General features: G+C 46.1%; 1 protein-coding gene across 1 annotated transcript in view; it reads left to right on the forward strand.

The window, feature by feature from the left end:
* Positions 1-6,821: 6,821 nt before the first annotated feature.
* Positions 6,822-13,693, forward strand: part of NOL4L (nucleolar protein 4 like) — a 198,668-nt gene continuing 191,796 nt past the window's right edge. The window contains exon 1 of the mRNA XM_031954101.1: positions 6,822-7,691. Within this exon, the coding sequence (XP_031809961.1) occupies positions 7,368-7,691 (324 nt within the window). The 5' untranslated portion in view covers positions 6,822-7,367. The remainder of the gene's footprint in view (positions 7,692-13,693) is intronic.

Raw genomic sequence — 13,693 nt, forward strand, 5'->3', positions numbered from 1 at the left:
TGTCAGGAACTCTATCCATGTCCCAACTAGCTACCCTATAACTAATAAAAACTCACCTGGATGTTCTTTTCAAGTGAACTTGCTCTGGCTGTTAAGTTGGAAAAGAGCCCATTTTATGTTTATAGCAGCCATTTTTGTAGTGGCAAGGAACTGGAAACTAAGTGGATGTCCATCAGCTGGGGAATGGCTGGATATGTTGTAGTATATGAATCTATGGAATATTATTGTTTTATAAGAAGTGATCAACAGGCTGATTTCAGAAAGACCTGCAGAGACATGAACTGATGCTAAGTGAAATGAGGAGAACTAAGAGATGGACACAGCAACAATAAGATTATGTGATGATCAATTATGATAGACTTGACTTAGGCCAATTCCAAGAGACTTGTGCTGAAGAGAGCCATCTGCATTCAGAAAGAGGACTCTGGGGACTGAATATGGATCACAACAGTGTTTTCCCCTTTTTTGTTGTTTGCTTGTTTTTTTTCTCATTTTTTTCCTTTTTGATCTGATTTTTCTTGAACAGCATGATAAAAGTGGAAATATGTATATGCATTTGTTTAACATATTTAACATATGTTGGATTACTTGCTGTTTAGGGAAGGGAGTGGGGAAAAGGGAAGGAGAAAAATTTGTAACACAAGGTTTTGCAAAGGTGAATATTGAAAACTATCTTTGCATGTTTTGAAAATAAAAAGCTATTTTTTTAAAAAAAGAATCCCATTTTACAGATAAAGAAACTGAGGCTCAAGAGACTAAGTTACTTGATCAGTCACATGATAGGTATATTTCCACTTAAAAAATAAATATATATATTAAATATATGTACGTGACCTATGTAGGTTATGTATGTCCACATGGATTGTCTAATTGTAGCTACTAGGGAGACATGAATAGATCTCTGGAATCTTGCCCACTCCTCTTCAAGGAAGAATTTGATTCCTGGAGTAGGAGAAGGGGTTCTGAGATTGGCAATCTTCAGAGAAGGAGTAAGAGACTGTAATTACATCTATCTCCCCACTTCCAAATATTGCTGGTCTTGGGAAATTGTTTTTTCATAGGTTCAAGCTGCTTTCCTAGTGACTATTTCTTAAAGAGGATGGAGTAAATCAAGCTTCTATCTGAAGGCTTCACCCCTTACCAGCAAATTCTAGTTATATATAAGATTATCACAAAGAAGGAGTGATTATCAAGTAAACTTATTTGTCCAAGAAGATAGAAAACAAAAATTATAGAGATTAGGAAATAACCACAAAATTCATAGAGTGAATGAATTTTCTCCCTGTTCTTCTTTCTCCCACTCTCAACCCCTGCCAGTTGAAATGCTACCCATCTGTCCTTCAAGGCCTAATTCAGATGCCATTTCTTCCAAAAAGACTTGCTTGGGCCAGCAGCATGGTACAGTGGAAACTGTGATGTTTGGAGGTTAAAAAAATCTGGGTTAAATTTTCACCTTTGGGACTGGTTATTCAAGCATCCAGGGCATACAATTTCCCTTCAGGTCTCAGTTGCCTACTGTATGAAATGAGGGGTTTAGACCAGCCAGTTTTCAAGGTCCCTTCTAGTTCTATGATTCTATGATGTAATCTGTGTTCTAAGGCCTCTCCAAGGATTGAAAATCCTATGAACATTTTACCTATGACCTTTCCATTTGGCAGTAGCTCCTCTTTATGAATTCTCCTAGTGGACTTTGTCTCATTTTCTTCCTTTCTTTGTGTATGTGCTATACCTTCTCCACGAAACCCAAAACTCCATGAAAGCAAGATCTGTGCCTTAATTAAGCTTTGTATATTCTCCAATGTCCAACATATGCTCTACAAACAATAGGCACTTACTAAATATCTGTTGACTTTAATTTGAATCTTTCTTTTGTGCTTGGATCATAGATACCTTAAAGGTTATCTAGTCTAACTTCTTTATTGTACAAATAAATAAACTGAATCCTAGCAAGGAAAAGTGACCTATTTGAGATCATATAGGAAATATGCAGAGGAATCAGGATTTGAGCAGTTTCCATGGAATTAATTAGGTGGCTCAGTGGAAAGGGTATTGGTCCTGTGGTCAGAAAAATTTGAGTTCAAATCTAGTCTCAAATACTTATTAGTTGTGTGATCCTGGGCAAGTAGGTTTGCCTAAATCTATTAGAGAGGAAATGACAAACCACTCTAGTATATTTGCCACAAAACACTATGGATGGTATGATCCACAAGGTCATGAGGACTTGTTCACAAGTGAAAAATTCAATTTCCTTATCAGTAAAGTAGGATTCTTTTCTACTTAACTGCTAGGGTACCTAAAGAGGCCATCTACATGAAAATGGACTTAACAGCCAAGTCATAGGATAGCTAAATGGCACAGTGGATAGAAGGTTGGACCTGAAGTCAAAAAATTCATCTTCTTGAGTTCAAATCTGGCTTCAGACACCTACTAGCTGTGTGACCCTGGGCAAGTCACTTAAACCCCATTTGCCTTAGTTTCCTCATCTGTATAATATGGTAGCAAACCATTTCAGTATCTTTGCCAAAAATCTCCAAATGGGGTCACAGAGGTGGACACAGCTAAAAATGATTGAACAACTGATTTGAAATCCAGTGGTTCTATTATGCTATGCCAGCTGAAACCAGCTTAGGTATCTTTTAATAAAGAAATTACTTTGTAGAAATTTTGTGTCTCCTATATGAGTATGTTTTGTTTTCCCTGAAAGAATGTAAGTTCCCTGAGGGCAGAGACTATTTCACTCTTGTCTTTCTATCTGCACTCCAGCACAAGGTCTGGTACATAGTAGCTAGTTAATAAATATTTGTTGATTGATTGAATAATAGCTTACATTTCTGAAATACTTTGAGGTTTCTTTTCTCCATAATGATAATAATTTTGCGAGGTATATAATGCAAGTATCATTATCCATGTTCCAAGGATGAAGAAATTAATATTCAGAGAGGTTTAAAAGCCTGGCCCAAGGTCACACAGGTGATAGGTAGCAGGTGGTAAGCAGTATTTTTCATATGTCCTTTTCTAGAAGTGACTTTTCTTGATGAACTCTCATAGTGTACTTTATCTTTTTTCTTTGGTTCTTTTTGTTGTTCACTTTCTTCTTTCTCCATTAGACCAAAAACTCCATGAGAGTAAGATCTATGTTGTACTGAGTCATGTATATACTCAAACCTAGATCTTCTGACCCCAGAAGCAAGGGCTCTTGTGACAATACTAGGCTAACTGTCCTAATTATGACTCATTTATATATTGCTTTCTTCACTATTGAGGCAATGGCCTATAGGATACTGAGTCAAGAGTATGTTGTTTTGAAACCTTCTTGTGTCTCATGAATCTCCTTGGGATTTACTTGTTAAGTTTTAGTACTCAAATTTTCCACCAGAAAAAAATTTACAGGTTAATAAAGGTATTCCATTTTACAAATGAAGTTAACTGAGACTCTCAGAAACTAAGTTACTTTCCCCAATCACATAAGTAATAATCACTGGAAACAAAATTTGAATCCAACTCTCTTGATTCCAAATCTAGCAGCATTTTTATTAGATCACTTTCCTTAACATTGTAAGCTTATCTAGAAAGAGACCTTGTTTTCTTCATTTTTGTATCTCTGACATGTCTAAGCTCAAGACTCAGGACACAGAACATTTTTAATATGTTTATTGAAGTGAATTCAAATCAAGTTTACACCTTCAAATTAATATTGTTAATTCAAATTAATATTGTGAATTCAAATCAAGTTTACAACTCAAATTAATATTGTTTTCTCTTTGTCCTGATCAAATCTTAGTTTTCTTCAGTCATGTAGGTATCCAGTCTTGCAGGAGGCCTTACAAGATTCTTCCCAGTTGTGTTTATAAACTCTTGAAGTTACTTTTTGTAACTTTGTATTGATTTATTTGTGTAACTATTATATTCTCCTATAGGTATAGGCTTTTAGAGGCTAGGGTCTATTTTATGTCTTTTAATGTAAGGATGGAGTTCTAACCCCTCCCCCAGCTAATTAATATAATCACAGAAAACCCAGTTATTTTCCCTCCAATCAATTGATAGTGTAAACTAGGTGTGAATAAGTCATTAATCAATTTCAGAGAATTATAGAGTTCTGGTCATTGGATGGATAGCAGATGATGGCACAGAAAACATCTAGCTATTGTTTGAAGAGATCAAGTTATACTTCTTGGGCTAGTTATTAAAAACCAGTGATCAAGTCTAGTGATAGAAGAATTGAAAATTGGAGCCAAGCCCCAGAGAGGGAATCATTTTTGGGTAAAAGAGGAACATTTCCTGAATTTTATTTCCTCTTTGCCCCAAATCCATTGACTATGTCATTGGAGAGACTGGATCAATAGCACAGTTCATCCTGCTGCAATCAAATAGATTGGAGCAGTAGGGTACCACACATCCAGTCAGTAGAATAGTCATTCCAAAAAAGGCTTTAGGGAGTATGACCATTCATGTTAGAAAGAAGTTACAGTTAGGGACTATATAAAAGTACCCCTGAGAACTCATCAGAAAGCCACATCTGAGGGGAATTTTACAAGAATATATTATGAAGGGAAAAAAGTGACTTCCCCTAAATAGGTATTAAGTTATACCTTTGCCATGTGTGTTCTTTACACATGTGCCTTACTACCATTGTACTTTAAATTAGTGTCCACTCTTTCTATGAACACTGTATTTATAGGAGAATGTCTCTAGATTGAGGGGGGGGGACTCTTTTTTTATAATTATTGTTTGTTTTTTTTACCCCTTTTTAGTAAATACTTTTATTAAGAAACCAAGTCTGGCTGATTATTAGTGGAATGTACACTGATGGGGGCTCATGAACAACAGCAGTGAAAACAATTTATTCTTAGAACCTTAAGAATAATAATCACTAACTGTTTGGGAATCCACTTCTAGCTCAAAGGAGTATAAGCTGGGGGAGTAGTCCCAGAAGGGGTACTACATATGTATCCCCAGTCCTTAGTTTGGTGCCTTGCATAAAGTTGGTATAGCATGAATGTTTAACAGTTGTATTGTATCATTGTATTATATTGTGTCATTGGAATGTGTGTTACTGTTTCATCTATCCTATTAGATTGTAAATTTTTGAGGCAAAAGCTGTCTTTCAAGCAAGCCTGTATAGCACTCAGTGCCCTGATCACAATGCCTTATTGAAATGAATGCAGCATCTATCAGTTTCTTCCTCTGTGAAATGGGAACACCAATTTTCAAATCAAAGGATAGTGGTTGGAAGATTCAATTTCAAGATTTTATGGTTGTGGACCCATTGACATATAAAAAACATGGAAATGTTCAACTATTTTAAAACAATTCTCCTTATGTTCAAGACAAAGAAAATTTGGAGGACATTAAGTCAGTCCTAGCTGAGGCCAAGGGGGAAAACTTCTGCAGGGTGAGAGAGCAGGAAATGGGGCCTGGGGCCTACTTTTCTGGTGATAGAAAATGGTTCTATATGGGCCAGTGTTATTTCCACCAAAGTTGGTGGAGGAGCTGGCCTGGGGCAATCTGACAGAGTCAGCACACGAAATGTGGGAGGAACCCCCTGAGGCAGGCTAGAAATGAAGGCCTGTGTTTCTTGATGACCTGGTTGGAAGACAGAGCCGAAATCAGGCAGAATGTAGCAGTAACTTTTATTTATGCCCGTAATTTCATTGAGCAAAGGGGACTGTCTCTGTTGGGAGTGGCAAAGTAGTCAAGGTCAGTTCTCTACAAATGCTTGACCACTCAGGTTAAAGTATATAGTAAGGCTCTTAGTGGAAAGAGCCATGGACTTGACAGTGAGAGGGATGTTAGCTCACCAGTTATGTGCCCTTGGGCAAGGTATGTGTTTCCCTAGGCCTCAGTTTCCTTCTTTGTAAAATGGAATATTTGACTATTTGAAATGTTCTCCAAATTTCATTTTAGCTCTAAATCCTAAATCCTCTCTTGAGGGCTTTCCTTGTTTGGGAAGACAGACCCAACCTAAGGACTTCTCTCCTCCTCACTCCATAAGACCAGAAGAGACAAGGGACTAGAACATTTCATTCTATTTCAGCCCACCCCAAGATTAAGTTTTTCTTGGGAAATAGACAATTAGGTATAATTCTCTGAGGATCTTCAAGTTATGGTGGAAATCTTGAGACAAGAAGTTTGGGGGTCCCACGAAGCCCACTGACCCCCCCTTTCCCAATCACCTTTTTTCTGTATTACTGGGAAAAGTGTCTCAGACGCTACTTTGTCCCTGCCTCAGGCCCCAAAGCTGTCCAGAGTGGTTGGAGATGGAGAGCCAGCCTGCCCAACCTGCCCCTAGGCCCTGTGGGGAGGAGGAGGGGGCTGTTAGGGGAGAAGAGGCAAGCCCCGCCCTATGCGGGCCCCAGTTAGGGCAGTGGGGAAAAGAGGGGAGGGGACGTGGAGACTTGCAGTCCTGTGGACAGGGTTGGGGTCAAGCAGAAAAACAGCGAGAAGGGGGCCCTGTCTCAACCCTGCTCAGCCTGGGACAAGGCGGAGCTGGGCCTCTGGAGGGAGGCCCCAGGGGCCGGGCCGGGGCCAGGGCCAGGGGGAAACTCGGCTTCAGAGGCCTCAGGGACTGAGACCGGGGCCGGGACAGGGGGAAACTTGGTCCCCTGCGGCCTCGGCCCGGACACTGGAAGCCCGGCCCCTAGCGCTCCGGGCGGCCCCGGCTGGGGTGGTGGGAAGTCCGGCCCCCTGCGCCCCCTGGGGCCAGGGACTGGGGGGGGGGGAAGCCCAGCCTCCTTTGCCCTGGGGCCAGGAGGGGGAGGGAAGCTACGCGGCTCTAACAGGTGGGATCCCGCTGCGTGGAGGAGGCGGCTAGGACAAGGACGACGAAGAGGAGGAGGAGGAGGAAGGAAAAGAGGAGGAGGAGGAGGAGGACGAAGACGAAGACGAGCAGCCCGCTAGCCTGACAGCAGCAGCCGCTGGCGCCGCCGGTGTCTCGCTCGGTCTCCCTCACCCGCCCCGGGCTCCCCCTCACAGGCTGCGGGGCGGCCCCTCCCGGGGAGGGGACTCGCCCGCCCCCTTTGCACCTCCCGGTCCCGACTGCTCCATCCCCTCCTGCATCCCGGCCGGGGGGGAGGAGGAGGCGGAGCAGGAGCGGGAGCAGGAGCAGGAGCAGGAGCCGCCGCCGCCGCCGCCGCGGGAGCGCAGGAGGAGCGGGAGGGACCCTGCCTGCTGCAGCCCCGCGCGTCCCGGCCGCCGAGGTCGCCGCCACCGCCACCGCCTCCGCTGCCGCCGCATCTCGGGACGGGGCAGCCGCTCCCCAGATCCAGTCCCAGTCCCAGCCTCAGCCTCCGCCCGTCGCACCCTCCTTTTCAGTCCGGGCCGGCCGGCCGGCCAGCTCCGCTCTCTGCCCGCCCCCAAGGGCCCCGAGGATGCCGAAGCCGACACTGCTCCTGCGGGGGGGTTGGGACCGCAGCCCCGGGGACACGGAGCTGGGGCGCCAGTTCCGGGACTGGTGTCTCCGGACCTACGGAGACTCAGCTAAGACCAAGACGGTCACTCGTAGCAAATACCAACGGATCGCCGAGGTCCTGCAAGGCGGGGGCAGCGGGACCACGGGTGCCGGCAACGGCGGCCCCTCGTCCGGGGAGAAAGGCAAGTTCCAGTTTTGGGTCCGCTCCAAGGGCTTTCGGCTGGGGACCAGCAGGGAGCCGAAGATGGGTCAAGTGGTGTATGTGCCGGTGAAAACTGGAACGGTCAGTGCGCGCCCGCGCCTCCCCTGTGTCCGCGTGTGTCTTGTCTGTCTGTCTGAGTGCTGTCCGTCTGTCCTAGCCCTGCTTGTGTCTGAGTGGTCACCTCTCTCCACCTACCCTTAGCCCAGTTTTAAGCCCGCAATGTCTCCCCATCCCAGGCAAGCACCCTTTTCCTCCCTTCGGTACCCCTTGGTTCCCGGCGGGATGGCCCAGGCGGCGCAGACCCGCCCCGGCCGGCTCTCCATGTAGCGAGCGGGCTGTCCCGGGAGCAGGAGGCGGCGAGGAAGGCTGCGAGTCCTCCCCCCCGGCGCCTCTCTCCCCAGCAGCGCGGGCTGTCCCGGGTGCTCACCCGGGCATGTTCTGTCCTCCTCCTCCACCCCCCTCCCCCTTCCTCTTCTTTTTCCTCCTCCTTTTTCTTCCCCCCTCCCCCTTCCAGCAGGCGGCTGCTCCGGGAGCCAGACCCATCCCACCCCTAGCAGGCAGGCTGTCCCGAGCGGGCTGGCAAGCGAGCCCCGGGTGGGAGCTCCTAGCTCCTGCCACCGCCCCTTGCCCCTTGGCTGCTACGGGGGTTGCAGTGGCTTGAGGACAGGGAGTCTTCCCAGGGGCGCCCCTCTCCTCCAGGGCTCTGGGACGAGGCCCCGCAGACTGGGGGAGGGGGGCGGTGCGGCGAGCCCGGGCCCGGAGTAGGGGCTGGGGCTGGGGCAGGGGCAAGGGCAGGAACGCCCCGACCCCACCCGGGACTGGCCCTGGGCGGACGGGCGGGGGCGGCCCGGCGCGATGCAGACTGGCGCAGGAGGCGCCCCCGGGCGGGGCGGGGCGGGCGGGGCCGGACGGTCCCGGGGTGCGGATGGGAACGGGTCCACCCCCTCATCCCTCTCAGCCTTGGTCTGAGAGGAGGGGATGAGGCCGGCTGAGAGGAAGCATCTGACCCCTCCATCCCCCACACTCGCCCCCTCGGGCTGGCTCCCTTGGAGTGGGGGAGGGGTGGGGCCTCTTAGCGCCCTGTATGGCCCGGGCGGGGGCCAGTTAGGGTGCGGGCGGGGGCGGAGGTAGGGAAGCGTTGCTTCTCCCTCCCACCCGGGGCCCCTCGGGCTGCTGCCCTGGGGAAGGAGCCGGTGGCTCCCCCACTGGGACCTCATTGTTCTAAGGAGGGTTTGGGGGTGGGGGTGATGCAGGGGCCGCCCCGAGAGCTCAAATCTTTGAACTTTGAGCCGGAGAAATTCGGAGATTCATATTTTATATGCGGACACCGCCCCCCCTCCACCTAACCTTTCCACGCCATCCTTCCCCATCCTCCTTTTTATTTTTCCTTCTCCGGGGGGCTGGGATTTAATGTGGGTCTTCCTAACTAGTAACTCCCTCAGTCTTTGCACCATCTGCCTGAGAGTAGAATCTTCATAGACAATTGATTTTGTCGTTACTAAAAGTGCACTTGTCCCTCCTCCCAGCCCTCCCCGGGCGGAGGAGGGGGGTGGGGGTAAGGGGTGTGGGATGGGGAGGGGAGAGGCAGTGGGAAGGCTGGCGAGCAGGCTGGCGAGGGAGATGCTGGAACTGCTTGGTTGGGAGGATGGAAGGAGGATAATTCGGATAAGGAAAGGGGATTCTGGAGGCTGCCCCCCCCACCCCCTTCTTCGCAGCTCTGAAGAAACAGTGTTGTCCCCTCTCCCAGATACCCTGTCAGTGAAATGGTTGCAGGCTGCGGTGAGGGCAGTCCATCTGTGGTAAATGCTTATAAACGCACTATTTACCTCCCATCTGGTCTGCCTCTTACCAGGGGCTGGGCTGGGGGAGGGGAGGGGGCTTCAGGCCTGGATTCCCAGCTTGGAATGAGGTAGCTCTGGGGTAGGTTCCTTGCTCTCAGATTTTAGGACCCTTTCAAATCTGTCTTTACCCTGACCTCCCTTGCCCCACCCCACTCAGATTCCCACCAGACCCATCGGAAGGGGTTGGGCCTGGTCTTTGAGACCCCAACAGGCCCCAGGATGTCAAGCAGCCCATGTCTGGCCTTGGGAAAGAAAATTCTCCCTTTTACCTCCCAGTACAAGACCCTAGGCCCAGGGTGGCCACAGCCTTCTCAGTTGAAGGATATCAAGGCCAAAATGAAAGCTACCCCACCCTACCCCCAGCCTAGATCCTACTCTCAGGAATGAATAAACTCCCCCAAAGGGAGGATTGGAGAGGCCAATCCTCTGGAGAGCTGGTTTACCGGGAGGGAGGGGAGAGAGAGAGAGGAGAGAGCGAGAGAGAGCGCGCGCTAGTGAGCCAGCGGACTCTACCTCCTGTCCGGGACTCACCTAAGCTCCCATAAATCTGCAAACAAAACAGACACACCCCTAAGAGACCGTGAGTTTCCAAAGGGACTGGAGGCAGTATTCCCCGAGAGAGAAGAAATCAGACACGTTTTAAAGATAAACAGATCGGAGTTGGAGGAAAAAGCCACCCCTTTCGGCTTCCTCTTTAAGTTTTCAGGTGCCTGCCTCCCCAGATCTCTCAGTCTCCCTCCCTTCTTTTCAATTACTTTAGGTGAACACGGCTGCTATAAATTCAGTGGGGGTGTAGGGGACTCCTTTAGAGTTGATTTGTTAGATGACAGTTTTTGAAGATGTGGAGGGCATCCCCCAAAATGAGAGGGAATCATGCCCTGGGGCTTCCCGGTATATACATCGTGCTGTAGTGTAGAAAGAACATGAATTTGGAGTCAGAGGGACTTGAGTTCCAATTCTGTCACCGCTCTACTAGTGATCTTGGGCAGTTGGTTTTGCTTTTTCTGGCAGTAGTTTGCCTCTATAAAATGACTGGATTGGTAGTTGATAGCTAAGGTCCTTTCCAATTCTAAAAGCTTTGGTTCCCCCCCATCCCCGTTAAAAAATTAAAGTTAGAGGTTTCCCATTGTGGTAGGGATTGCAATATAGGCCCATCTGGCCTGATTTTTCTTTTTTTAAACTAAGGGCCAAACTGGAGGAGGTAAGGGGTCTCTCTGTGGATTCCCCTAGGCAGAGCCCTTTTCAGATTAAAACCTAAATCATGTTCACCTAGGTCTCTCTTACTGTTCCCCAAAATCTGTCCTCCTCCTTCCCATGACAATCTCCAAACCTCTCTAACTAGAGTACACACACAAAGAAAGGTTGGGCCTATGGATTTTTAGGATGAATTCTTGAATGATTCTGTTCTGGTCTCCTTCAAACAGCAAAATAAGGCCTTTCCATTTCCCCCTCATTTTCCCCCCCTTCTCCCCATAACTCCCCTTTTTCAGAATTAACCTTCCCCCCACCCCCCAAGCCATATGTATTGGGCTGGACTTGGTTTGTGGCTTTCCTTCATCCTGCCTGGTTATCTGACACCACTTGTCCCCTGTCCCATCTGGCCCTTCCTTTCCTGGGTGTATCTGACAAAGGCTTAATCTGTCCTGGACTGTCCCAAGGCTGAAAGAGGGTGAGAGAGAATTAAGTTTATGCAGATGGGACTGGAGGTGGGGGTTGGGGCTTTGGTTTCTGTAGCTAGGGCCAGGGCCAGCCCCGGGGGCAGGATCTTGGGGCTGGTCTGGGGGTGGTGGAGGTGGGAGCCTTCTCCCCGCCCCCCAACTGGAGTTAGGAGACAGTGGAGGAGGGCATCCACAAGTTGATTTTCAATATCTGCAGGTTGTCACAGGAAATCTAAGGTACAGACAGTGAGAGAAAGCGGAGGAGGGGAGGAGTTGAGGGTGCTCTAGGGGATAAGATCTTTTTATGACAGTAGTTGGGCCTCTCTATTTATGAAAAACACAATTAAGATTTCTTTCTTTTTGCCTGGACATAGGCAACTCTTTTAGGGATCAGGGAGAAAGGAAATAAAACTGACCCTTTTCCCTTGCCACAAAGTAAACTTTCTCCCTCCTTCAAGCCTTTAAATAAGGTGACTCTTTGAATCATTCCATATTTATTAAGGGCCTGCTCTGTGCTAGGTTCTGGAGATGCAAAGACAAAAATGAAATAATCCTTGTTTTCAAGTAACATATTGTTACTTATCACAGATAAATAAGTTATATATAAATTAAATATAATGTGCTGGGGGCAGGGCACTAACTGGAAAATCAGGAAAGCTTTCTTGAAGGAGGTGACACTTGAAAGAGTTTTGAAGAGATCTAGACGTTCCAAGAGATGAAGAATATCATTTTATGCATTGAGTTGCTGCTGAGACAAAGGCACAGAGATGAGAGATGAAATGTTGTATATGGAAATAGTATGTAGGCCTTTAAGAGTGTGAAAAGAGAGTAATAAATAAGTAGGCATGGACAGATGGCCAGAGATAGATTGAAAGGGCTTTAAACATCAAATAGAAAAACTTGAATTTTTATCCTAGAAGCAATGGGGAGCTACTGAAGCTTCTTGAGCAGAGAGTGATACAATTAAACTTTTTTTTTTTTTTTTTTTTTGATATATCACGTTTTTAACTGTAAGGACGATAGATCGTAAAGAAAAAGGGTTGGATGCAGAGAACCCAATTAGGAGACTATAATCTAGGTACAAAAGGTCTTGAGGGCCTGAAATGTCTAGGGAATGGAGGGATCTGAGAAATATAAACTAGAGAAGACTTGGCAATTAATTGAATATGAATAAATTAGAGCTAAGAGTTGAAGATGTCTCTTAGGTTGTGAGTAAAAATGGTGGTAACTCGACAAAACTAGTGAAATCAAGAGGACGGGTAGGTTCAGAGGAAAAGAAAATATATTTTTATTTTAGACTTGCTGAGTTGGAAGTACCTAGGAATCTTCCTGGTGGAGTTGTCCAAAGGCAGTTAGAATGAGGGATTTGGGGTCTGGAGATGGACGAGGGCCCAAAAATATAGATTTGGGAGTCTGTTGCTGATTTGATAAAGATCTATAAGAGAAAGTAACCATAATCAAGATAATCAAATTTTGTGCCAAACCAGTGCTAAGTGCTGAGGACAAAAACTGAAATATTACCTGCCTCAAAGAAGTTTATGTTTTAACTAGGAAGACAACATACTTGTATATAAATAAACATAAGATGGAAACAGAGTAGATGCAAGATACCCTCAGTGGAGCAAGACACTAGAAAGTAGAGATGGGGTAGGGAATGAAGGGAAAGACTTAAGGAAACATTCCTTGCTGAAAGTGCTGCTTGAGCAAGTTTTGAAGGAAATCATGGATTTTAAAAGGCTGAAATGAGGCAGAAGAACCGGCCAGTTATAATTGGACAGATGAAGTTATACTCATGTATGGAGAAGATTCCTCTTTTTCTTGTCACGGTGGTGCTAATGTTATTAATGATTAACAATTAATTATTAGTTAATTAACAATTACTCATTTACATAGCACTTTTAAGGTTTATAAAGTTTAAAATTTACACTCCCTACTTTGCAACCCTCAGAGTTAATTGTTAAATGTTGTTATACCCATTTCACAGATGGGAAAACAGTCTCAGAAAGCCAGGGGGTGGTATTAGTGTTATTAATGACATTTATGACATTATTAATGACATTCATATAGCACGTTTAAATTTTACAAAGTACTTCCCTCTTAGCTACTCTCAGAGTTAACTGTAATTTCTGTTATGCCCATTTCAGAGATGAGGAAGCAATCTCAGAGAAATGGAATGATTTGTGTCACAGAATTTTATAACCAGAAGAAACTTCAGGGCCTAATGTCAGAGCCAAAATTAACCATCTAAAGAGTCGGTAAAGTGACTTTCTGAGAGTCACATCTTGAGTTACTGACTCAAGGATTAGACTAGCCTGAGACTAGACTCCTTAGATTTCTAAATTCCTTATTCTTTTCATAGTGGTACCTAACCTACTTTGTCTTCCGGCACTTAAATTGTAAAATTCCATTATTGACTCTTTGAACTAAGAGATTATTCCCCTTAAACATTTCAGTATGTCCTTGTAGATTGGTGGGAGCAATGCCATAAGTTGTTATCAGTCATTTGCTCCTTAGTATGAACTAGTTTATAAACTCTGAAAGGTGGCATTAAATGCATTCAGATAGGAAAGGAGGATACTAGAAA

This window comes from Sarcophilus harrisii, chromosome 2, assembly GCF_902635505.1.
Source record: "Sarcophilus harrisii chromosome 2, mSarHar1.11, whole genome shotgun sequence".
NCBI lineage: Eukaryota > Metazoa > Chordata > Mammalia > Dasyuromorphia > Dasyuridae > Sarcophilus > Sarcophilus harrisii.